Raw genomic sequence first — 26,692 nt, 5'->3', positions numbered from 1 at the left:
CCAGTTTATGATGTGAAGTCTTGGGTTGAGAGAGAGCTGCTTCCTCCCGTTTCAAGGCCTTTTGCATTGAAGCTTGATACGCTGTTTCCAGTAGCAGTCCTGCAATTAATTTCTTCATACTGTACCGTATATGTTTGGAACGGAGGATAGATTGCGACATTAATACCATGTTTTGAGTTGGCTTTTGACATCCAAAACTGGAAATAATTTGTTGTTCATACAGTGACTTTCGCAGTGTTTGATGTGGAAGTGTTTCTACTTCCACGAGACATTTACAGAGTGCATTTCACAATTTCTCAGGATGTATTAAAAGTACAGTCACTTGTAATCTAGTAAGGGCAGAGGTGTTTTAGTGGAAGGTAGGATTCTCCAGGCCTTAGAAATTCTTTAAATTTTACCAAACGTTTGTGCCTTTTTTTTTTTGCTGTTTCTATCATGACTCGCTGGGGGGGGGGGGAAGAGATAGTTGGAACGTTTTGGAGATGTATATTTGTTTGTTCGCTTTTTCACACAATAAACGGGGAGACGGAAGGTCTCAGCCAGGATCGGAGGAACCCCAGCAGTGTGGAACACAGCCAGCCATCGAACAGAACAGGCTCTGGAGGAGTAACTCTACTCCTGCGTTTCGGAGCACCTGGTGTTTTAATGTGAGCCTGGTGCGTGAGTGCAAGTGTTGTGTGTGGTGGGGGCAGGAGAGAGCCCCCAGGAAGCTGATTTTGAAACCCGAGGCAGTTGCCAAGAGATTTAATTAGCCTGAGCTTTCCTTGTTCCTGGATGGTGGGATTAATGCTTGTTCCACAGCCAATTTACTCATTTAACTTCAGTTATCTAACCGCTAATAGTGTATAAATGGAAAACTCGAGTGTTTTCCTTCTAATTACTGACTCCTGAAACTTTAGATCGCTTTCTCAAAGTCAGACTTGACCAATTAGTGGTATTATGTCTGACTAACTGTTTGAAAGCTATAGCAGGTCTCTTTCCATCTTTTTCTAAAACAAGCAGTGCAATAACGAGGGAGGGAATACCTCCGTTTACTTTTGAAGAAATCTAATTCTTCTGGCATTCTTTGCCTGAACCAGTTGCAGCAAAATGGAATGGGACATGGATATCACAACAAATCTGCTGTTGTTGTTGACCTCCCAAGGTGCAGGAACAAATTCAGTAAAAATTCCCCCGCCCTCTCCATCAAACACTGGAGCTCCTCCTGGTAAAGAGGTGGAAGGTTCCGTACATGAGCCCCAGGTAAATATAATGGGGAGGCGGTGGCGTAATGGTATTGTCACTGGACTAGTTAACCAGAGACCCACAGACCTGCCGGGGGCAGCACGGTAGCCTTGTGGATAGCACAATTGCTTCACAGCTCCAGGGTCCCAGGTTCGATTCCGGCTTGGGTCACTGTCTATGCGGAGTCTGCACATCCTCCCCGTGTGTGCGTGGGTTTCCTCCGGGTGCTCCGGTTTCCTCCCACAATCCAAAGATGTGCAGGTTAGGTGGATTGACCGTGATAAATTGCCCTTAGTGTCCAAAATTGCCCTTCGTGTTGGGTGGGGTTACTGGGTTATGGGGATAGGGTGGAGGTGTTGACCTTGGGTAAGGTGCTCGTTCCAAGAGCCGGTGCAGACTCGATGGGCCGAATGGCCTCCTTCTGCACTGTAAATTCTATGATAATGCTCTGAGGATCCAGGTTCAAATCCTGCCACTGCAGATGCTGAAATTCGAATTCAATAAAAATTTAAAAAAATCCATTTAAACCCCACCTGGACCACTAATGTCCTTCAGGGTAGGAAATCTGTCATCCTCACCTGGTCTGGCCTGCATGTGACCTCCAATCCACAGCAATGCGGTTGACTCTTAACTGCCCACCTCAAGAGCATTTAGGGATGGGCAATAAATGCTGGTGCAACCTGCGACGCCCACATCCCATGATCGAATACAAAAGGACAGACGATGGAAATCAACTCCCTTTGAAGTCGAGATCAGATTTGGAATTGTGCCAACCACTTGTTACTCCAGACAGTTCTTGTGTGTTCTTTAGTTGCGAAGGGTATATTGGAAAAGAGGTAAAGAGATTCCTTACAGGCTGCTGATGCGTCCATCGTGGGAAGCCTTTTGGGGTTTTTGCAGGCTACCGATATGCTGTGTAAATGTCTGTGCCCTCGCAGATTGCAGTAATGTTTTCTTTCCAAGCATGATGGACAGCTTGCCTGCTGTGAAGCCCGGTTAGCATGGCTGGAGAAAATGCCTGTGGTTTGTGAAATGCCACCTAACAAACTTGGCGGGATTCTCTGATCCTGAGTCTTAAGTGTTGACGCCGTCGTAAACGCCGTCATAAACGCCGTCGCGACGGCATCAACATGCCCCTAGGAGCAGTGATTCTGACCCCTACAGGGGGCCAGCATGGCACTGGAGTGACCCACGCCACTCCAGCTGCCGATCCCAGCATCAGATGGGCGCCGCGAGTCTGTGCATGCGCAGTGCGACCGGCGCCCATGCGCAGTCCTTCCCTTCTCCGCGCCGGCCCCGACGCAACATGGCGTAGGGTTACAGGGGCCGGCGCGGAGCAAAAGAGGCCCCCAGCCCGAGAGGGCCGGCCGGCCCACAGCGGAGGCCCCCCCCCCCACCCTGGGGTCGGACCCCCCCCCCCCCTCCAGGCCACCTCGGATGGATGCACGCCGAGGTCCCGCCGGGTAAAACCACACATTGACGGCGCCGGCGGGAATCTCCGGAGTATCGGCGGACCGGCATCAGGGAGGCAGCGTGCGATTCATGCCCGGCCCAGCGATTCTCCGGCCCGGCCTGGGCTGAGGGAATCCCGCCCACTGTTCCTCTTCCCTGCAACTTCAATCTGGAAAGTATTCCATAGCTCGCGCTTTGCCCAAACCTTGAAATGTGGCCCTTATTGAATCCCTCCATGTTCCTCCAGCTCATAAAAATAAATTTATTGCCGTTTCATTTATACAGTGTCTCTCCCTGCTGTTTTCACCCTTGATGGTCTTTGCTCCTCAGCATTTCACTGAAGTTTCTCATTTTATGTAAAAGTTTTGAGAAGCGCAAATGACACTGAACGTGTTTCTCAACGCCGACACAAGTTCCTGCATTGCAGAAAAGAGTCAGACCTTGGGGAAGGACCCAGGGACTCAAAGCCAATCTAAAGAAAAACTTCCCCATCAATTGGCCCCTAATTGACTTCAAGCTGAGTTCACTTACAGTGATTACATTTTGTGACCTTAAAGGAACCGATGAATATAAACAGAGCTTCAACTTAGCAGCAGAATAATATGTCACGCGTTATATGGTGCAGTGTTCATTCGAAAATAGTCAACGCAGTGCTCGCTTCGGCAGCACAAATACGAAGATAGTCAACGCGCCCAAATTACCATGAGCAATGAATCGTCTATTAAACAAAGGCTGCAAATGGACATTATTTGCTGTGAGCGTGGCAAATGGTAACATACTGGTTCAACGAGTTCGCCAGTGAACACTCATACTCCCCGCCCATCAGCAGCCATGTAATCACCAGCGAAAGATAAAAAGAATAATGAGCTGAGGCTAATTATACGATCTTCCTCACCGAACCCCAGCGATGATAAAGAAACAAGTTCTAGGATACGACGCTGAGCCGGAAGGATGTCACCTGACGACCCAACTACCTTTTTGTTAATGACAATAGCCAGCTCCTCCTCCAACTTTATAATCATTTTTACCGGTGTCGCAAGTAAGCTTACACTGACACTGCAATGACGATCCTGTGAAAATCCCCTAGTCGCCACAGTATGGAGCCTGTTCAAGTACACCAAGGGACATTTCACCTAACAAGCACGTCTTTTGGGTGTTGAAGGTCATGGCATGGATGCATTTAAGTGGAAGCCTCTCGGTTTCGGAGAAGTGGGATGCAGGAATGGCTCCATGGAGCATAGGTACCTGCCCAGACTGAATAGCCTGCTTTTGTGATATAAATTCTGTCCATTTCCCTTTTCAATGTTAGCAGCTAACTGGCACCCACTGCATGAGGCCAGCAGCCTATGTAGTCACTGACCCCTAGGAGAAACTGAAAGACTTGACATCTAACTCAGTTATGTAACTTGTAGACATGTGCTTTCATCCCCACCCAGTCTTATTCAAACAATTTGTCCATTTGTATACAATCTAGTTCCTTCAGCATGTAAAACATTTCCATTAAGAGTCCCCTGGATTCCACCTTTTCTTTTTAAAAGAGTAGCAAGATCACCTATCTCAGCCTATGGCGATGGGTATTAATCTAGCTCAACCCTGTCCTGAAATTCTATACCTTCTCCCATTTGTGCCGACCAGAACAAGGCATTTCCAAATGAGGTCCAACCATGACACTGGCTGTGGATCGGCACATATATTGGAAGTAAATGGATTATTTTGGGGGTGAATTGTAATATTACAAGCTTTGTCAGGTCTAGGAAATGAATCTTACTGATGATTAGGATTCAGTTCTGTCATAGGCTGAGGACAGGCATGCATGTGTTTTTGTGTTCAATGTTCCTTACCCCAGATAATTTGCTGTAAATGTAGCAGAAAATAGAAGTACAAAATTCCAGTAAGATGTGACAATTCATAAAGCAAAGTAAGCTTATTTATGAAGTGCCTTACCTCATACGAAAGTACTTTATAGCCAACAAATTGTTTCTGAAGTGCATTGACTGTTGTTTTGTCAGCAAACAAAGCAGTCATGTTGTGCATAGTAAGGTCCAACAGAGAGTAATAAATTACTTGGTTTTGGAAACTGTTATTTGAGGGAGGAATGTTGGCTAGACACTGGGTGAACCCCTTTCTCTTCTTGTAACCCATGATATATTTTTATTCCATTTGGACTATTAGAATTTATGTGGTCTACCTTGCATTTTCATCTGAAGGATAACATCTCTTGACAGTTTGGAAGGTCCAATAGGAATTGCACAATAAATAGTAGAACTCTTGCGAGTATTGACAGGCAGAGAGACCTGGGCGTGCATGTCCACCCATCACTGAAAGTGGCAACGCATATGGAGAAGGTGGCCAAGAAGGCATGCGGCATGCCGGCCTTCATCGGTAGGAGCATTGAATATAAAAATTGGTAAGTCATGTTGTAGCTGTACAGGACCTTAGGCCTCATTTGGAATATTGTGTACAATTCTGGTCCCACACTACCAGAAGGATGTGGATGCTTTGGAGAGGGTACAGAAGTGGTTTACTAGGATGTTGCCTGGTAGGAAGGCATTAACTATGAGGAGAGGTTACATAAACTTGGTCTGTTCTCACTGGAACGACGGGATTGAGAGGCGACCTGATAGAGGTCTACAAGATTATGAGTGGCATGGACAGAGTGGATAATCAGATGCTCTTTCCTTGTGTAGGAGAGTCGTGTACTGGTGGACATAAGTTTAAAATGCGTGGGGAAAAGTTGAGAACAGATGTGCAAGGCAAGTTTTTTTACACAGGGCGGTAAATATATGCAATGTGCTGCCTGGGGAGATGGTGGGAGCAGGTACGATAGCAGCATTTAAGGGGCATCTGAACGACTATATGAATAGGGTGGGAATGGAAGGTTACGGACTCCGTAAGTGCATACGGTTTTAGTTTAGGCAAGTACCATGGCCGGCGCATGGTAGGGGGGCAGAAGGGCCTGTTCCTGTGCTGTATTCTTTGACGGAGCAGCCTTTCCTCAGTATTTCATTGGAATGTCACCTTAGATTAGGTGCAAGTGTTGTAGACAGACTGGAGCTCTTACTGCCCTGACAAAGAACAATACAGCACAGGAACAGGCCCTTCGGCCCTCCCAAGCCTGTACCGGTCATGATATTACCTGTGGCCAAAACCCTCAGCACCTCCTAGTGCCTCTATGCCCATCCTATCCATGTATTTGTCGAGATGCCTTTTGAGCTCTGTTAATGTGTTAATGTGTCTGCTTCCACTACCTCCCCTGGCAACGTGTGTAAAAAAACCAAAAACAACGCCTCGCACATCTCTAATCTTTGCCCCACGGACCTTAAACCTACGCCCCTTGGATCGGATTGGATTGGATTTGTTTATTATCACGTGTACCGAGGTACAGTGAAAAGTATTTTTCTGCGAGCAGCTCAACAGATCATTAAGTACATGGAAAGAAAAGGGAATAAAAGAAAATACATAATAGGGCAACACAAGGTATACAATGTTACTACATAAGCATCGGCATCGGATGAATGACTAGACTAGTGACTGACCCTTCCACCCTGGGAAAGAGTGCCTGCCCATCCACTCTACCCATGTCTCTTATAACCTTGTAGACTTCTATCAGGTCGCCCCTCAACCTCCGTCGTTCTAATGAAAACATTTGTTATCACTTTCCCGAAATCCAAGCTGATACCTTCATGTGGATTTCATTCATCGCTCATATCTGGACGGTTCAACTATCTCGTTACTTGTTAAATTTATGTACCTATACCCTTGTATAATATGTCTATATGGCTGGTTTGGATACGATGCATGTTACAATGTTGAAGTGCAACTGCGCAGAATCTTGAGCCGTGTTAATTTCAGGCTGTGCTGTAACTTCAGCATTGACCAACTGGGTTTCAGCTTGGACCCATAAAAAGTGCAGATTAAGGAAAATGAAACTTTGTCTTCTTTGTGTGAGCCCTTTCTTGGTTGAAGGGTAAGCTCTGTAAATTCCTTTTATTGTCAATGGTTTAAGGTTACACAGTTGACTAGACTCTCACCAAGCTGATCCAGCTGGTCGATGGGTATGAGATGGAACATATCAAGTTAATCTTACACTGTGGGAAAGTTTCAGTGGGAGCTCATTTACAGTTCAAGGGGACTATAATTTTTTTTTACACCAAATCTCTTAGACAGTGCATCCACATAATAACATGAGAATTTGATGTTAAGCCAGTTCTCCTTTATAAATTATTTTGCACTGTACTTTGTACTATATACTACATTAATTAAAATTCTGCATGTTTTGAAGGGAGTTTGAGATTTCTTTTATAGGTTTTTTTGACTCTATTATATTTCCATGTACTATTTATTGTTCTAGTTTATTATTTAAAGTAGGATACTGTGATCTAATGTTTGATTAGCTTAGGGCGGGAATCTGCATCCTTTGTGGACTCTTGCATCTTCCAATCTTGATCAATGAAATGTGTTTTTAAGCTAGTGAAATGGTTTGTTTTGTTAAAGCTCTTATTGACATAGTATTTCTCAGAAATACAATCATTCCCTTACCATTTTGTTTTGCAAAAACCTTAACACTGTTGTTAAAATGTGTCTCTGGCTTGTCTCTCACATTTATTGGCATCTGAGGAACAACATTTTGGCTCTTAAAATATTGGGTTTTTAACTAAATATTTAGCAAATGGCTCCTCTTGTTATTAAGATTGCTGACCTCTGGCTCGGAGGGATGGTTTTCCCTCCTCCTGTTGTCTTTCTTCGCTCTCGGGCAAACCTGTTGAGACAGGGAAATGTGCTTCGTAAAGGACGTCCAACTTTGGCCTGTGATTTCCCGTTTTCATTGCCAAGTTACGTTGGTGATGTTGGGCCTGGCCTGTGCTTGACAACCATGTTTCTGAGATTAACATCTTTGTGGGTCATTTCACAGGACATTTTGGGCCTCGCATAAAGTTTTTAAATACATGAGCTGGTGAATTTGCATATATTCCCCAAGCTACTGATACTATCAGATCTTGATTTTCGATGTAGGTTTCTTTGATCTTGAAACGACCACACTGAAAGCAAACGGTTGTAAACCTCACGGTCCATGAAGATCACGCTAGACAAATTACAAGTAAGAAATTAAAAAGTGGAACTCTTAAGCTCAGTTGACTGAGCATCATGGATTGCATTGTCGAGACTTGTAGGTTGTTCACCACCCATGGCTTCTGATGTTCCATTTTCCAGATTCATGCATAGCTTCTCCGTAGCTTGTGTCCTGGAAGGTAACTCGGTTTAGAACTCTAATGTATCGGTGAGAGACTTTATGGATGGATCATTTTTACTTGACAACCAAGCGCCAGTTAATGTTTTGCTGTTTTGTGATGTCAACCATAACCTTCCTGTGAACAAAGTATTTAATAAATAGTTTTCCTGTCCTAGAAAAATGCATTTCCTCCTCTTCATCTAATTGGTAAATGATTGAAATCGACTTGTTACCCCTTCTCTGTTGAGGCTCACATGGCAGTGAATTCCCACTTGAATGGGAAAGGGCGGTACGGTGGCATGGTGGTTAGCACTGCTGCTTCACAGTGCCAGAGACCCGGGTTCAATGCTGGCCTTGGATGTGTGGGGAGTTTGCACATTCTCGTCATGTCTGCGTGGGTTTCCTCCTCACAGTCCAAAGATGTGCTGGTTAGGTGGATTGGCCACGATAAATTGCCCCTCAGTGTCCATGGATGAGCAGGTTAGGTTCTGGGGATAGGGCGGGGTGGATATAGGTAGCGTGCTCATTCAAAGAGTCAATGCTGACCTGATGGGCCGAATGGCCTCCTTCTATGCTGTAGGGATTCTTTGAATATGATGGTGGCGGGTACTCCCTATTATTCTAAACTGAAAGCAAAATACCGCAGATTTTGAAAGTCTGAAATAAAAACAGAAGATGCCGGAAAAACTCAGCAGGTCTGGCAACATCTGTGGAGAGTCAGCGCGACCCTTCAGAGTCACGGCGTTTATCCTGTTTCTCTCTCCACAGGCGCTGCCAGACCTGCTGAGACCTTTTCAGCATCTTCTGTTTTTCCCATCCTGTTGCTCTGTATTCAAGAGAGACATTGGAATTGGCAGAGGGAGAGGAAAATTCAAGACCAATTGGACCAGGCATTGAGCCTATTTGGGCAGTGGCACACTGATGATGTAGTGGACGTTGTTTTGCAACAGAAGAACATCATTTGGAGCAGAACAAGCTTAATTTTGAATCTGACTATGTTGGACCTGACATATCGACCTGTTAGGGCCGCATTGCCCTATGTTTTTTAGAAATTGAAGAATAGCAAATTTACTCTGAGCAAGTAAGCATTTTTAGCTTCATTATTGATATACTTCCAGAGGGTGTACACATATTGTTGATTGGATTGGATTGGTTTATTGTCACGTGTACCGAGGTACAGTGAAAAGTATTTTTCTGCGAGCAGCTCAACAGATCATTAAGTACATGGAAAGAAAAGGGAATAAAAGAAAATACATAATAGGGCAACACAAGATATACAATGTAACTACATAAGCACCGGCATCGGATGAAGCATACAGAGTGTAGTGTCAGTCCATAAGAGGGTCGTTTAGGAGTCTGGTGACAGTGGGGAAGAAGCTGTTTGAGAGAGTGGATTAATGGCATTTCCTCAACGTTGGACTTTTCTTTACTATTTTTATATTTTTATGCTTTAACGTTCATTAAAAGGAATAGTGAAGGTACAGTGATTCCTGACCATTTGTATTTGATAAAATGTTGAAACAACTCTGAGCATGTGCCAACAATTGCACAATTCTAGAAATTAAGAAACCCGTTTGTGTTCAGCACCTCATAACCTGTAATCAATCTCATGGAAGTGATTTTCATCACTCCCATTGCATCAGTTTAAATTTTATATAATATAACATTTCGCAAGCAATGCCCTGTGACTTTGACCACAAAGAAACAGCAGCAAGTGGCTTTTATTTTGGTTACGTGTTCCTAACGTATGCAGAGGTTATATTGGATGGGCTGAATGGCCCCTATCACTTGTTCTGAGATTCAAATCTTCGATGCACCTCATCGCTTGGATATCTTTGAAGTAGACTTCATCATTGTGAAAGTCTACCTTAATATTTCTTCAGTTGAAATGAGGGCAAAGGCAGGGGTGGATCTTTTGTTAACTGGCAAAACTATTTGTTTTTGGAAGTCTGTTTATCACAGCCAGGGCAGGTTATAGCACAGGCAGGTGAAGATTAAAAGGCTTTGTTGCTTAACATGCCTGTGTCTCAATGCCCGGAGCATGTCCCCTACTGCAGTGTTTTTCAAAACCTTTCTTTCCCCGGCGCGCACTTAATGTTTTACCCAAATGAGGGGCAATTTAGTGTGGCCAATCCACCTAACCTACACATCTTTGGGTTGTGGGGGTGAGACCCACGCAGACATGGGGAGAATGTGTGAACTCCACACGGACAGTGACCCGGGGCCGGGATCGAACCCGGGTCCTCGGCACTGAGGCAGCAGTGCAAACCACTGTGCCAACGTGCCGCTCTGTTCCCACTTTTATCAGCTGCCTGATCTTCGCAACACACTATTTTCGCTTGCCTTTAATGCGACAGGTGAGCCTGTTTGGTCCTCACAATCTCACTTGCTTTGTCATTCAATGTTACATTTCTGCTTAGAACATCAGCTGTAAGTTCTTGCTGCATCCTTTGAAAAAAATCAAGAGCCTTGTCCTCTCACTCGCCATGTCTTCAAATGCCGTTGAAGTTTTGAGGGTTTTAAACACTTGCTCACCAGGACTTCCCTGCATATAACACGCTTGGACTTTTCATTGGCACAATTACCAAAGCCATACCTCAAGAAATCATCTTCATACTGCTTTGTTCCCGATTTCAAGTTTTTTCTTTGTCTAAAATGATCCATCTTCAGTTCTTCGCAGTCCTGTTGCCTTGCTTGCGTGCAAGGCTGGGAATTGGAGGAATCTCTACTCCTGGTTCCACCCCAAAAGCGAGGGGGTAGAGGGCACGTGACGGCAGTGTATGTTTCGGGTGCTTGACCTGCTCTCTGCCGCCTCGTCTGGCCGTAGACTGCATCATTCTCTATTTTAAAACCTGCCCCCGGCCATTGGCCGCTTCTCCTGTGATCAGGAACGCCGTGACCGATTTTCCCCCCCCCCCCCCCCCCCCCCATGAGCCACCAGTGGGTCGTGACCAGCAGTTTGAAAAACCCTGCCCTACTGTGTCAATGTTCCATTTTAATTTCACGCACCACCTCTGGCAGTTTCACTCCGAGAAATGGTAATCAGTTGTTCTGTGTTGCCTGAATTGAGACTATTCAAGCTCGTTTCAGATAGGGCCCTTCCCTACTCCAGGTAAAGGAAGCTGTCCTGCTATAAGTTTGAAGGGAGCCAGCTACGCACCAAGTAAGACGCAAAACTATTTTTCCTTTGCTAACGATGACAGTATCTTGGAGAGAAAGCTCCTCTTCCAAACCTCCAGTGAGATGTTCCCATTGTCTACAGCAGCCATAATTACAATTTTGGATGAAGGGTGGTGGGTGTTTTAGAAAGCAAGATCTTTTTACTTACTCATCTTAAATTTGATTTGCGAATTCTGTGTCCATTTTGTAAACCTATATTGCACTCGTTGCATGGTGTTGTCACTGAAGGTAAACAAGGGAGCAGTGATGAACCTATTGAAGGCATGCGCTGTCCTCTCGCCCCGCTGCTGATATATCGAGTATTGTATCTTTCTTGTGAGCGTGTCTCTGGTTTGTCTGTTGCCCCTTGTGGAATCCATTTGCGCGATGAACTTGGGGGGTGGTGCGGTTCCACAGACAGGTGGTGTGGGATGATATTGCATAACCTTCAAAGCAATATTAGTGTGGTATAAATAATTCTATAGCTCTAAATTGTCTTTGGACTTTCCCTCCTGTATGGCAGCTTTCAGCCCCATATTGATTTCCAATCCTCTCGTGAGCTAGATTGTCTCCCCTGTTTTTCCCCCAATACATTTGAACTTCTTACCTTTTGAGTTCTCAATCTTCAAACTCTGACTGTAAAGGGAGATGGTGGCCTCGTGGTGATGCCACTGGATTTAGTAATCCAGAGAGGCTTGGTCGAATGTTCTGGGGACCTGGCCTGCAGACCCACAGCAATGTGGCTGACTCCTAACTGCTCTCTGAAATGGGCAGTTAGGGATGAGTAAAGAAATGCCGGTCTTGACGGTGATGCCCGCCTCCCATGATGAAAGAGTGCATTGTTATTTCCATTGCCCTTTGTCCCAAGCTATATCTGCGGCCTCCCTAAAACTATTATCCGGTATGCATACTCTGACTTTGTTGTATGAAGCCTTTCGTCTTGTCATTGGTGTCAGGACTTTGATTCATGGTTGCCAGGACTTTGGACCATCGTGATCTCCTTCCTTGAATACCTCTGCTTGTCCACTTTCCTGTCAAAGTTGGAGAAAGACGATCCTTCTGTCAACCAAGCTTTCAATTTCCGCTTCTAATTTCTTTAAACGAGTTATGTAATTGCAGGCTGTTGTAACCGGCTTGATTGGGAAAAGTTGAAGAACCAGAAGAATTGCTGCTCGAGGTTTTTAAAAAAATTCTATTGAGGGAATTTCCAATGAGTAGTTTGGTCAGCTGTAGAATTGTATAATTGGGATTGCGCGATGCCGCCAAGGGAGCATCACTCTCTTGTTTTATCAGCTTTATCATTCAGGTCAATGTCGCGGCCCCAAATCCAAATGAAACTTGAGTTGTTGAATTGAAATTTACTAACGCGATTAATTTTCCGTATCGCGTGCCTCCCTGGGGAGAGGTTTTGGAATGCTTTGCATGGAGGCAGGTTGCTTAAGCCAGAGATGAGGAGAATGAGGGTCGTGAGTCTTTGGAACGTTCTTCCTCCAAAAGGCGGTGGAAGCAGTGTCTTTGAATATTTTTAAGGCAAAGGTAGTTCGATCCTTGATGGGCAATGGGGTGGAAGGCTATTGGGGGTAGATGGGAATGTGGAGGTGAGGTTACAATCAGATCAGCCGTGATCCTATTTAATGGTGGAACTAACTTGAGGGGCCAAGTGGCCTAATCCTCATTCATGGGAAAAGATGGACACTGGAGAAGGAAAAAATGAATTTGAGTGTGCTTGGTGCAGTAAGGGTTGAAAGCCTGGGTTTGTGTGTGTGCATACATATGCGCCCGCGTGTGCGCGGCGGATCCCGGTGTGCATGGCTTGGGGTGCCACAGGTCCTTTTATGGCATTGTCTAGGGATTGGGCTGATGGGAGTTTTGATTGAATTAAGGGGGTTCCCTGTGAGGTTAATTGCATACATCGTGTTTCAGCTTGGTAAGATGATGTAATTAATGGGAGGTGCTAAGGTATCAGGCATTTTTCAGAAAAGCAGTTTGAGTTGAGTTTTAGATTGGGACGTGAGCTGAAGTCCAGCATCCGCTCTTACTGCAGTTCAGTTAAAAGACATGTCTGAAGACAAATTCGCAGTTTCTTTCCAAGCAGTTTAGAATTGTGTGGCTGGAAGCAGCTTTGGAAGAAATACAGCCGGCGTTTCTGCATGATTCTGATAGCTGGATCTGAATCCCCTGACAGCAGCCTCAAAGTGGAGTATGCAGACATCCCTGTACAGTCGCTGGGATGGCAGGTCTCCTATGAGGCTAAATTGGTTAGGATTATGTTCATTGAACTTTAGAGGAGTGCGAGGAGATTTCATAACTTATAAAATTCTAACAGGATTAGACCGGGTCGGTTCAGAAAAAATGTGCCCAATATGCAGCGCACTGGTGCAGTGGTTAGCACTGCAGCCTCACGGAGCCGAGGTCCCAGGTTCGATCCCGGCCCTGGGACACTATCCGTGTGGAGTTTGCACATTCTCCCCGTGTTTGCGTGTGTTTCGCCCCCACAACCCAAAAGATGTGCAGGCTAGGTGGATTGGCCACACTAAATTGCCCCTTAATTGGAAAACATTAATTGGGTACTCTAAATTTAAAAAATAAATTGAAGATAAGGGGTTAACCTTTCGGGACTGAGGCGAGGAGAAATTCCTTTACCCTGAGAGTGGTGAATCTGTGGAATTCACTACCACAGAAAGTAGTTGAGGCCGAAACGTTGTGAAATTTCAAGGAGTGGGCAGCATAGCACAGTGGTTAGCACAGTTGCTTCAAGGCACCAGGGTCCCAGGTTCGATTCCCAGCTTGGGCCACTCTGTGGGGAGTTTGCATGTTCTCCCTGTGTCTGCGTGGGTTTCCTCCCACAAGCCCTGAAAGACGTGCTGTTTTGAGCATTCTGAATTCTTCCTCTGTGTACCCGAACAGGCACCGGAATGTGGAGACGAGGGACTTTTCACAGTAATGTCATTGCAGTGTTGATGTAAGCCTACTTGTGACACTAATAAAGATTGCTGTTGTTGTTATATAGCTCTTAGGGCAAAAGGGATATGGGGGAGGAGGCAGGATCAGGGCATTGAATTTGATGAACAGCCATGATAATGAATGCCTGGGCAGGCTTGAAGGGGCGAATGGCCTCCTCCTGCTTCTATTTTCTATGCATGTTTTTACATCGGTATTCCTGAATGCTGGCTGTATTTGAAAGTGGACTGAGAGCTGACATGGTTTTATTGTTTGAGTGGGAATAAAGATAGCAGTTAAGGGTTATTGTGTTACTGTACTGATGAGTATTATTTAGGTGGTAATTGTAAGTTATTTTTCTTTATCACTCCCGGAGTGAGGTATTCTTTCCTCACAGTCTTACAAAATTAAAATAAAATATTTGGGGTTTCTGTCCAGTATCTTACCCGCTGTTGGGGTCCGGACGGGGATCGTCATAAGATATGAGGCCCAAGAAATGCTAGGCGGTGAAGGACTTTTTAATATAGCAGAGACATGTAGACAAAAGTTAATTCATCAGTTAAGGAGCAGGAGATAAGCAGGAATGCAGCGTCAGGAAAAGGGACGTGCTGCTGGAGAACATTTAGGTGGGGGTGAGGTTTTTAACTTTTGCAACAAGATACAAATTGACAAAATTTAATGTAGATTGTCCTGGAGTCCAGCGGCTGGTTTGACACAGTGGGCTAAATAGATGGCTTTTAAGGCAGGCCAGCAGCATGGATTCAATTCCTGTACCAGCCTCCCCGAACAGGTGCCGGAATGTGGTGACTAGGGGCTTTTCACTGTAACTTCTTTTGAAGCCTACTTGTGACAATAAGCGATTTTTCATTTCATTTTCATAGAAAAAGTATAGCACAGCAAGAGGTAATTCAGCCCATTTTCAGTCTCCACCAGCACTCTGAGCATTCCAGTTAGTCCCATTCCCACTCTTTACCCTACATGCCTGCAATTTTTCCACTTCCAAGTATTGGCGCAAGTCTCTTTTCAAATTTGAATGAAATTTGTTTGAACCAGCCCCCAGGCAGTGCTCCACCAACCACTCGCCCCGGAAAAATGTTTTCCTCGTGTCATCTTCCTTTGCCAGTCACCTTTTGAATCCATTCCCTTGGCCTTTCAGTCATTGTGGACGGTTTCTCTTTGCTTTCTGCATTGAAGTGTTTCATGATTCTTAAACGCCCCTATTGAGTCTCTTCTTTACCTTCTCGGCTCTAAGAGGAGCACACACAACCACTCCAGTTAACCCTCATCTACACAACTATTCTAGTACACCCTCTCTCTACTCTTTCCATATTGTCCATAATTGGGCATAAGTCCAGTTGGGATCGAATGAGTGTTTAATATGAGAAGATAATTTCCTGGCTTTTGTACTCTATGGCTACATTTGTAAAGTCCCGGATATGCTTTATAAGCTGCTTTGTCAAAGATCTGTGCACAAGTGCCCCCAGGTCTCATTGTTTTTACACCCCCTTTAAAATGGAACTATATAGCTATGATTGTTCCTCATTCATTCTTCCCTCAATGTTTTCACCCATAGTTTCCTGAATTGAATTCCGTCTGTCCATTGTACACAGTACCCTTGAAACGTATTACTGTTTACCACACTATTTTCTACTTTAATTTTGCTCGTGTCTTCAAATTTTGAGATTTAACTGTACACCCCCAAGACCAAGTCATTAACAGATATCTGTTCCTCCTCTGACTCCTGGAGAACAGCACTGTAGACTTTCCTCCAATCCAGAGAACTGCCATTTAGTGCAACCTTTTGATTTTTAATCCCTTATCCAGTTTTGTATCCACTTTGTCACTGCCCCTTTTATTGCATGAGCTCCAATTTTGCTGACGAGTTGATCATGGGACTTTTGTGAACACCTTTTGAAAGTCCATTTACTGTACTGCGCTAATCCACCCACTCCTGTTGTCTCTTTTTTAAAAAAATCATTCAAGTTAATCAATCACTATTTTTCCTTAACAAATTTGAGATAGATTCCTCTTTAATCCATTACTTTTCCATACAGCTGTTAATTCTTTCCTTGATTATTGTCTTTCAAGGTCCCCCACTACCGGCATTAAATGACTGATCTGTAATTGCCAGTTTTATCTTTCTACCATGTCTTTTGAACAAGGGTCTAAAATTTGCAATGGTTTCTTCTCCCCGCGTGTCTCACCCCCTTCCCCTGCGTTCCCCGCTTGTCACCCCTCCCACCTGTCACCCTCCCCTCTCCTCACCTGCACTCCCCGCCTGCCAGCCCCTCTCTCTCGCGCACTCGACCCCTCCTCCTTTTGCAAATCCCCGTCTGTCGCCCCCCCCCCATCTCTCGTGCACTACCCGCCTCTTCTCTCTTCCCCCCCCCCCCTCTTTCCTCTCGCGCACTCCCTGCCTGTCCCCCCCCCCCCACTCTCCTCTCCCGCACTCCCTGTCTGCCACCCCCTCCTCTCGGTCATGCTGCTTTTTTGTCAAATTTGGCCATTAATCATGACCAGTGCAGCGAAGGATGATCTAATGAGAAAACGTCATTAAGTTTTATAGCACTCTAATTGTTGCAATTCATCTCTCTTGTGCAAAGTCACCATGATCATGACGGTGGAAGGGCGAGTTCAGGTATAATGCCTGCTCTTGCCAGCTTAGATTTAGTACATCTCTGGTGGGAATCATGAGGTGATTTTTGAAACAAGCAAGAAGATGTACGCCAAGCTTGCCCCATCCAATCAGCACATTGGCTTTGTAACTGAGCAATTTACAAACTTGCAGCAGGTGAACTTTATCCTTGAATTGCTTCTGTTGTGAGATCTTTGTTTACTGGTCCAACGCCCAGCTACCAATTGACAATCGCGACTGAGTAACACATTTACAGTAATTGTAAGGTTCTGGTAGATGGCATTTAATGATTTGCTATTCTGCCTTGCGTTGTTACTTTTCTCGATAAAATCACTCGCAGATTTAGAAAGCTATGCTTTGCCTACTGCACCATCCTTTTCTAACTTCCTGTTTCCTTGTTTCAGTGAAAGTGTACTCAGCTGTGATTGGAAGATGGCAGGGTCAAATCCCCATCCAGAGATTGAGCATGTAATCCAGACTGACACTTCAGTGTTGCGTCGTCTGAGGTGCCGTCTTTTGGATGAGAGGATAAAGTGTCCTGTCTGCCACCCCCCCCCACCCCACGGATGGCTGTAGAAAATCCCCAGATGCCACTTCTATGAGGAGCCAGGGAATTCTCCCTATTGTCCCAGCCACATTTTAGCCCTCAATCAACCCAAAAAAGCAACTTGTCCAGTGATTTAGCTGGTCCCGGGCCCTCGGCCCTTGGAACCTGGGCACGGGCCCTCGGGTGGCCAAATACGGGCGCGGAGGCAGATGTTGTAGCCTTCGCCTCGTTGATCGCCCGAAGGTGGATCCTGTTAGGGTGGAGATCTACCTCTCCGTCCTGTGCCCTGGCATGGCACCCTACTTAAGCCCCCTCAATGTCCTCTGGCATCCCCACAATTCTCAAATTTTGCCTTTGAGAGTGGTTCTTCAAATACTCCACCTTCTCCTTAAGCTGCTTCTGGGTCTCCCGCATCATCCAATTCTCGAGGTAAGCGGCTCCTCGTGCTCCCCCTCTGCCTCCTCCACCTTCTGGATCACCTGGTGCTGGGTCTCCAGCCTTCAGCTCCACACTCTCGATCCCCACTCTGTGGGTCTACTACCTTCGCCAGGTCCTCCTGAGCTTCCCTCCTCTGCTGACTGAACTTTCTGTTCAGAAATTCCACAACTGCTCCATCGACCATTTGGTTGGTAGGGCCGACCCCTTGCTCTCCGCCATCTTTCCCTGTGTCGCACGAAGAGTTTCTTACTCTTGCAATTCTTTTCTTCTAAACCCACCTCTGGTCCACGAATCCAATCACCGGTGAAGTATAGTCTTCCGCCACCACCTTTTTCCTTCAAAACATCCGCCCGGCAACCGGGAAAAAAGGACCGAAAAAAACACTTTGAGCAGGAGCTGCCAAATGTGCAAGCACTCACTCCATGGCCGCTACCAGAAGACCCCATTAAGGAGCAATTTAGTGTGGCCAATCCACCTAACTTGGAAATCTTTTGCATTGAGAGTGAGACCCACGCAGACGCGGGGCGAATGTGCAAACTCCACATGGACGGTGACCCAAGGCCGGGATCGAATCCGGGTCCTCAGTGCCACGAGGCAGCGGTGCTAACCACTGCGCCACCGTGCAGTGGGGGGAAAATGTGGAATTTTTTTTGGTCAACTCTTGATATGGTGCTGAAGGAGCAAGTCAGTGTAATTACAAATTCTTGTCAGATAACAATGTGCGCAAGTCTTGAAGTGGGATGTGACACTGCAATTCATTAATCTTGAGATGAGATTTTTATACTTGAGCCAAACTGCTGCTCTTCACGGTGACACCAGAACTGCAATGCAACTGCGCCCTAACACTAAAAGTAATTTGAAACCTTGACGACCATTTATTTGTAAGCTATCTTTACATTTTGCCTCCCACTTTCCGGATTACAAAGACAGTTACTGGAGTATAGTCTTCGTCCACCACCCCTGTGCCCTTTTCCTTCAAAACATCTGCCCGGCAAATGAGATAGAAGACCAAAAACCGCCTCGAGCGGGAGCTGCCACATTTACAACTCACTCCATGGCCGCTGACGGAAGTCCCCATTAAGGGGATTGAACTCTGTTTTTTGTTGCAGAGATCAAAATGTGGGATTGGGTGTCCTGTTGCATTAGTAGAATTTTCCCTGCTCTCAAAGGTACAATTGTAGACCCGCGTTTTCTTCTGCATCGCTGTCTGGTTACCTGCACTCCCACTGCCAGCTGCACTTGGATAGAGACTGGGGTTTGGCTGCACTCCTACATGGTGTAAATGTTCCTCCTATGATACACTGAGCTTGTTCAAACCAAAGCCATGGCCTTGAAGCTTAGAATCTGCTGAAAATCCGCAAATGTTTAAGTAAAAAAGCTTTGTATTTTTGGGTTTAATTTTGTTCCCAGAACTCCCACCGTCGTTTCTTCCCCCAGGTTCTCCGGCAGAATAGAGTTAAGCCTTTATGCGAGTTCTGTTAATTCTTGTTTACTTTCATCTTTTTCAGATTATTGTGGCATTTGGAAGAAAAACCTATCTTGACTGGCGATCTCTCTCTGAGTAAGTTTACTATGAACTACTTTAGATCTTTAACATTAGCATTCTTCCTTCTCTTCCCTTTTCAAAGTAATCCACCTGATACTTGTGTGTGTGTGTGTGTGTACGTACAATTTATTTTTGTATTTGTTCAGTATTTTGGCACACCAAAGTGCTCCTTGACGTTCGATTGACATGAATTGAAGTGGGAAGGAGCAGTTGGAATATTTCCAAATATTTCCACGCAAATAATTCTGCTTTACTTCTCCATCCTAATTCCGGGGGTGCCAATGACGTTTGTTGCACCACCACTCCTCTGACCGGGTACAGCTCTCTCTCTCTCTACAGAATGGGCATCCAGCCTGGGGACTGTGTGGGGGGGGGGGGGGGGGGGGGGGGGGGGGGGGGGGGGGGGGGGGGGGGGGGGGGGGGGTCAGAATTTGAGACCTTGTTTCTGGAGGAAATTGGGGAGCACCGCAGTTTTCATGTCTAGTAATTAAAGGCTGTTTTAGCGAGTCGGAGACAAAGGAGCAGAGCTTCAGGGTGAAGGGTCAGCTATTTAGAACTGAGATGAGGAGAACTTTCTTCACACACAGATGCTGAGTCACTGGGTATATTCAGGCGTGAGATGGATAGATGTTTGGGCTCTGAGGGAAACGGGAGATGTGGGGATAGGGGAAGTGGAGTTGAGGTAGAATATCAATCTTGTCCCTATAGAACAGTGGGGTAGGCTTGAGTATTGTCTACTCCTACGTTAGTCCTTGAATTTACCTATTCAATGGGGAGTATTGAGCTAGTTATTAAGCTGATCCACAAACTTATTCATAAAAGTTCTGATAATTCATTAAATGCTGTGATGGAGCTCCCCTAGTTCTGGTGGAAGGTATACCAGCAGTCGTGTGTTTAGATTTAGTCTGGGTTTTTTTTGTTGCAAAGAATTAACAGTGCCTGGGAAATTTGCTTCCTTTGCCACTCGGGCTACCCAAATGGTTGCTGCAGAAGGGTGGAAGATAGAGCTAAACTGGGTGTCCGAGACCGATTGGACAATTGAGTCTTAAAGGAGAAGTCTTTAAGCATGATTAGTTGCGTGTGCACAATTAGAGGGGCGCCAATGCCACAACTTTAGGCAACCTTGTGGAAAGCAAACAAAGTTTGTATGTTCCCGTACCTCCTCTCAAAACAGCGATGTGACAATTCTTCATTTAAGCTGCAGCACTTGTCATTTAGCTTTTCAAAGTTCTCGTAAGTTGCGTCACCGCAGCTGTGACTGTACAGTCCTGCTGCCTCCACCTCCACTGCAAAGAGTGATTTACAAGGTCGCGAATGTTTTTTCAGAGATGGTTTGGGCTGGTTAGTTTAGCAATGAAATGGGCCAAAAGGGTCACGGATATGATTCGAAGAGCAGAGAGAGAAGGGGAGGGGAAATTGTTTGTGTGGAGGGCTGTGGAATACTTTATTTCAGTGGGTTTGAAGCCGAGACTAAAATGAAATTTAAAGGGAAATTGGATCAGCATTTGATCAGGAAAAATCATGGGGAAAGGGCTGGTAAATTTAAGAGTAGATTCTATCAGTGTGAAGGTCGAGTACCGACACCAGTGCAATTAGTTTAATGGCTTACCTTTGCATGGCAATGTTGGTCACGGCTATTTTGGGTGGATACATTGGTGGAAAATCAAGAAACGGGTGGAGTGAAAGTAATGATTTGGCAACTTCAAGCTGAAGTTGAAATTTTGACTTGGAGCCTACGACGGATGAAAATTGTACAACCTTGTTGGCACTCTGTGACCTCTGACCTTCGACTGAAGATTAAAGGATGAACCTCTGAACATGCTGAGAAATGTACTCCGACGTTTGGAGATCGTATATGCTCCAATTTTCATTGCTCCATATTGTTGGAGAATATGATCCCATTCCGTATGGATGCGGTGGTGCTTCACAGGCAAAAGGGAGGGAAAATTGGGATGTAGTGACTTCTATTTGTCTCCAATATCTTCCAGTTCTCTCTGGTATCCTCTGTTTTGATGTGGGGTGGGGTGGGCTGTAGGGTCAAGCATTGGCTGACTCTTCCACACTCTTAAAGCAGAGAGAGGGATCGATTTGGATGTTGATGAATGGTGGATAGTGAACAACCGGTCACAAGATGCATCTTTGGCGATATCGTATCTTTTTATGAAATGTGAAAGAAGTTCTCCTACAAATATATATTTTGAGGAATTTTTAAAAATATGATGTTCTAACATTGTCTTGTAGTTTGTTATACCAAGTTATTGAATAAGTTAGACCAGACAAATACCAGTGAAAGGTGGGAAGTAAATGTTGCCCTGGGCGTGCAGGTCCACAAATCTTTGAAGGTGGCAACACAAGTGGACAAGGTAGTCAAGAAAGCATATGGAATGCTTGCCTTCATTGGACGGGGCATCGTGTATAAAACTGGCAAGTGATGCTACAGTTGTATAGAACTGTAAGGACGCACTTGCAATATTGCGCACAATTCTGGTCGCCACACTACCAAAAGGATGTGGAGGCTTTGCAGAGGAGGTTTACCAGGATGTTGCCTGGTCTGGAAGGTGTTCACTATGCAGAGAGGCTGAATAGACTCGGACTGTTTTCATTAGAAAGATGGAGGTTGAGGGGTGACCGGAAAGAGGTCCATAAGATTATGATGGGGCATGGATAGGGTGGGTGGGCAGGCTGGAGGGGTCAGCAACCAGCCGGCATAGATTTAAAGTCCGTGGGGCAAAGTTTAGAGGAGATGTGCAAGGACAGTTTTTTTTGCACAGATGGTGGCGAGTGCCTGGAACGCGTTGCCAGGGGAGGTTGTGGAAGCAGATACATTAACAGCTTTCCAAAGGCATCTTGACAAACACATGGGTAGGATGGGTATAGAGGAATATGGCACACGGAAGTGCTGAGGGTTTTGGCAAAGGTTGGTATCATGACCGATACAGGCTTGGTGTGCCGAATGGCCTGTTCCCGTGCTATATTGTTCTTTGTTCTTAATGTAATTTTAAAAAATGCTTTGTAATGTTAACCTTGGGCTGTTTTGATTTTTTTTTTTGCTTAAATGTTGTGCAGATTTCTCAGTGCGTGCTTTACTGTTGTGCAAAACTTTCGCTTAAGTGAGGAATTCTATCCTGTTCTTCAGTGGAGCTGGTAATTTGCTCGACTATACAGTTCAAGTCTGTTTACTAAGATCTCCTGGAACTAGGATGTCAGCCTTTCTCTTGTCTATTGGCTGCAAGATGTGAAATGAGGTCATGTAGTTCAGAATTGGTTTCCGTCTGACAAAGTAAAACTACTAATTAATGTGGGAAATTGACAGATTTCATACTGGTGCTGCAAGGGCTGCTTATCTGAGGTTGGGCAAGAGTAGATGTTTTACTGTCTGCCCCCTTGCTCTTTACTTCACGATCACCATTCTTTGTGTAAAAGTTATTAACTCTCTGCTGTCTGTACACCTTAGCCCTTGGTAGGCTTTGAGCTCTTGCCTTCTGTTTCTTTGTTTGTGCCACTTCAGACTCCTGGATATCTCTGCTCTGGCCGAGTGCTCCAGAATTACACACACTACTCCAGATGCGACTGCGTCGTTGCTTTGTACGGGGAACGTTATCATCTCCAAAGGCTTGTCGAGTGAATCCCAGCACCGAGGGCGGAGCCAGCTATAGGCAGACCCCCCCCCCCAGCTGGAGGAGCACGGAGGGCTGGGAGGATAGCAGAACTAACGGCGGTTAGAGATGGGGGATGGGTGAGACTGCAGGAGCTCTTCAAATATTGGATGACAATTTAAAAATTGATATTTGTGTATTAATTGGATATGCTGTTCTTAATTGCTTAATTTAACTACATCTGACTGAGTAAACCATTGAATGGGTAACTTGTGTACATTGTGTGCCTTCCTTGTATTATAAATCTCAATTGTCTGATAGTGCAGGCTTGAGAAATTATTGTCTTTTGCATTTCGTACATTGACCTTTAAACAAAAAGCACCGTGAGCTTTCCCAATACCTGCAATACAACGTATCCATCCATAATAATCAAAGGCAGAATTTCTCCACTGTAAACTCTCGGCTCCTAAGTAGAAATCATTCTGATGTGTTTAACAATGGTGTTTTAGCCAGACAGTTGGTGTAAACTTCCTGCTGCAAGATTTAAACTATGTTACTCTGTTTGCCCCAGCCAGCAAGGAGAATTATTGAAGGGGCATGAAAGGTCAAGCGAGCTATGAAATAGTCTGTTCTGCTACATCGCTGGGTGTGAGTTGCTTTGTGCTGCCGTCTTCCATTAGTCTGCGTTTTGTAAGTTCAGCTTCAAAGTCGGACTTTTGAGTGGAAACAGCTGGAAGTCTATCTTCTGTCACATGTGAGCACTCTGAGCCTCTGCCGGTTGGCCTAGGAAGTGATTGCTGCTCCAAAGTACAACTCTCATTGAAATGAAATCCGTATGAATGGAGGATTAATGAATGTCAAGGGCGTGTGTGCTATTGCTGGATTAGTCGCCCATAAGCACTCTTATAATTTTGCTTCAGCATTGGCATTGTCCCAGTATGTTTCAAATGATGCAAGTTGGGTTTCAAAACAAGAAGCGTCAGAAATAACTCCTGTTTCCGTAGCATTCCTCTGAAAGACCATCCCTGAGCTTGCCGTGAGGCCTTTGTAGAGTGAAAGGCATGAAGGATAGAAAAGAAAGGAAAGACACTGAAGGTAAGACATAGAATCGTAGAATTTACAGTACAGAAAGAGGCCATTCGGCCCATCGCGTCTGCACCGGCCTTTGGAAAGAGCCCCTATTTAAGCCCACATCTCCACCCTATCCCTGTAACCCAGTAACCCCACCTAAACTCTTTTTGAACACTTAAGGGCAATTTAGCATGGCCATTACACCTAACCTCCACATCTTTGGACTGTGGGAGGAAACCGGAGCACCCAGAGGAAACCCACGCAGACACTGGGAGAATGTGCAGACTCCACACAGACAGTGACCCAAGCCTCTAACCTGGTACCCTGGAGCTGTGAAGCAACAGTGCTTGTTACCATGCTGCCCCTGACAGGATAAGTGTTCAAAATGGTTTTGAAAATGGGGAAGGCTTTTTGTTTTGAAAAGAAGAGTTGCATTCGTCTTGGATGATGCCAGATATCTTTGGAGTGTCTCAAAATGCTTCACGTACAGTTATATTACTTGTTTCTGTTTTGACTTGCAGCAGCCTTAGTGCTAGCGAATATGTGATGTAAGATCATGACATATCGAAGGATTAAGCATCTGTGGTTTCTTCACCTCTCTCTAACCTTGAGGTGGTACATTCTTGAAATGTATTGGGCGCGATTCTCCCAGCCTCGCGCCGGGCCGGAGAATCGCTGCAACCGCGCTCCCCGACGCCGGCGCGCGATTCTCTGAGATGCGGAAAATTGGCGCCGTTTGCGCCAGCGCGTTTGGCGCGGCGTGGTCGTAGGCCGCTGTACGGGGGGGGGGCTCCGTCCCCGGGAGGGGCCCGGTTGGGGTCTGGCCCGTGATCGGGACCCACCGATTGGTGGGTTGGCCTCTTTCTCTTCCCCCCCCCCTCCCCGGGCCTACTTTGTTGCACGTCCGGCCACAGAACCCCCGCGCCATGTTGCATCGGGGTCGGAGCGTTCAGTAAGAACACTGCGCATGCGCGGGTTGGCGCATCGCCACTGCGCATGTGCGGGTTGGCGCCGCCTCCAGTGCTCGCCAGAAAGTGAGGCTGGAGCGGCGTCAACCGCTCCAGAGCCCTGCTGGCCCTCTGTGGGGGACAGAATCGCTACTGCCCGTACCCGTTTCGCGCACGGACACTCTGTCCCGCGATCGGAGAATCGCGCCCATTGTGTTTGCAATGTTTAGAAAACAGTCTTTTAATCTATTCTTGGTTTCTATCAAACGTGAATCAAGAAATGACCCTGCCCAAACCCTGCCTTTTCTTAAGGCAGTGAGTCATGTAATTGGGTACAGAGTTCAAGGATTGCCAGGACTCTCTCTCTTCACCATTAATTTAAAAAAACGTTTGGCAAAAAACAGAAAATGCTGGAAACGTCTTAACACCTACAAAGAGGAAAAAGAGCAGGTTCACACTTTTGAGCAAAAATGCACAAGCCAGAATTGACAAAAGAATTCGACCGATTGGTTATGTGATCGATCTGCTGTGCCCTTACCAACATTTCCGGTTTCCACCCCATATTTTCGGCAAAGCGGGTTATCTGGTTACTGATATCATTGCTGTTGTGTGGGATCTTGATGTATTCAAATTAGCTGCCACGTTTGCAACAGTGATTACGCTTCAGAGGCAGTTGATTGGTTGCAGTGTCCTCAGGACAATCTATGAATGTTCAGTTGTTTTGCATCTCACGATTTCTCTAATCTGGTATAACTGGCTGATTACCTGTTTGCTCGTATGAATGCTTCATTGTGTTCTTGTTGCATTTGTTATCTAAAATTTGCTTTCATTTTTTTTAGTGTTGCTGCTTTTCCGTTGTGCCGTTGTGTCCGCTTTATTGTGTCAGCTCTGACTGAGTGCGAGCACTCACCCCTCTGAGCCAGAAGGCCTTTGGCTCAAAAGTACCACTGCAGAGTCCTGAGGACCAAAATCAAATTTGGTGCAGTAGTGAGGGTGTGCTGCACTGTTGGAGGGTGACATTGTGACAATATGTATATTGTAAGGTAAATGAAGGGTGAACAATTTAATGTGAATGCATCCGACCACCACTAGATGGTGATCAAGAGCATACATGGATCAGGTGATAACCTTGATTCTGGGAGTAGGTGATTAGGTGGGATAGAGAGTAGTTGTGTTTTCAGAAGCTTTGTAGATAGTATCATAGTCTTAGTTTATTTGGAGTATTGATATCTTAGTAAGGAAGTTGAATCTATTTAATTGTGGTGTTAGTAAGTTAGCTTTGTTCAAAACATAGCTTGATGTTCTTTGTGAGACACTGCATTTTGAAGCCATCCTCATCCAGAAAGCAAAGAACATCACCGACATCTTTCAGATGAGATGTTAATTCGGCAGTGCGTCTGATGCCTCCGGAGTGTGTGGAAGATTCCACTACTTTTGAAGATGAGCAGGGTAATAGCTGGTATCCTGCCCAAAAAACATTCTGTGGTCATGATCGTATTGCTCTATGTCCAAATTTGCAGCCATGTTTCTGACATCACGACGATGACGTGGGCTCCCAAAGATATTTTGCCGGCTGAACATCCGGAGACTGTGATAGGTGCAGCACTTTCCTTCCCTTCAACAAACTACATAAAATAGCTAGGTTGTTACTCCACTCTAATTGCTCACTTCCTTCGGTTTTCTCCCCTGGCCAGCATAGCCATTAGCCCAATGCATTTTGTGTCTCCCTATGCAAACTAGTAGTCAGTGGCAGACAGAAACCAATATTTTTCTGGCTGTCTAATTATAGCCTTGAGTACTTCAGTTTTCCTCCAATTTCTCTCCCCCCACCCCATCCCTCGTCTTTAAGCTGCTGATTCATACAATCATGGCCATTACAGCAGAATAAAGTACTTTAACTGGAGCTT

The 26,692-nt window shown here is 45.5% G+C and overlaps 1 protein-coding gene and 1 long non-coding RNA gene across 2 annotated transcripts in view; both read left to right on the top strand.

Annotated features, from left to right (window-relative positions):
* The window catches only part of LOC140387416 (uncharacterized), a 37,627-nt gene extending 14,732 nt beyond the window's left edge, over positions 1 to 22,895 (top strand). Inside the window, exons 2-3 of the long non-coding RNA XR_011933858.1 lie at positions 19,134 to 19,186; positions 22,680 to 22,895. This is a non-coding gene — a long non-coding RNA (uncharacterized lncRNA). The remainder of the gene's footprint in view (positions 1 to 19,133; positions 19,187 to 22,679) is intronic.
* Positions 22,896 to 23,813: 918 nt separating this feature from the next.
* LOC140387413 (A-kinase anchor protein 13-like) overlaps positions 23,814 to 26,692 on the top strand; it is a 478,070-nt gene continuing 475,191 nt past the window's right edge. The window contains 1 exon segment of the mRNA XM_072470498.1: positions 23,814 to 23,862. Within this exon segment, the coding sequence (XP_072326599.1) occupies positions 23,829 to 23,862 (34 nt within the window). The 5' untranslated portion in view covers positions 23,814 to 23,828.

Source organism: Scyliorhinus torazame, chromosome 12 (genome assembly GCF_047496885.1).
Source record: "Scyliorhinus torazame isolate Kashiwa2021f chromosome 12, sScyTor2.1, whole genome shotgun sequence".
Lineage (NCBI taxonomy): Eukaryota > Metazoa > Chordata > Chondrichthyes > Carcharhiniformes > Scyliorhinidae > Scyliorhinus > Scyliorhinus torazame.
This window is presented reverse-complemented; position numbering and strand designations above follow the sequence as displayed.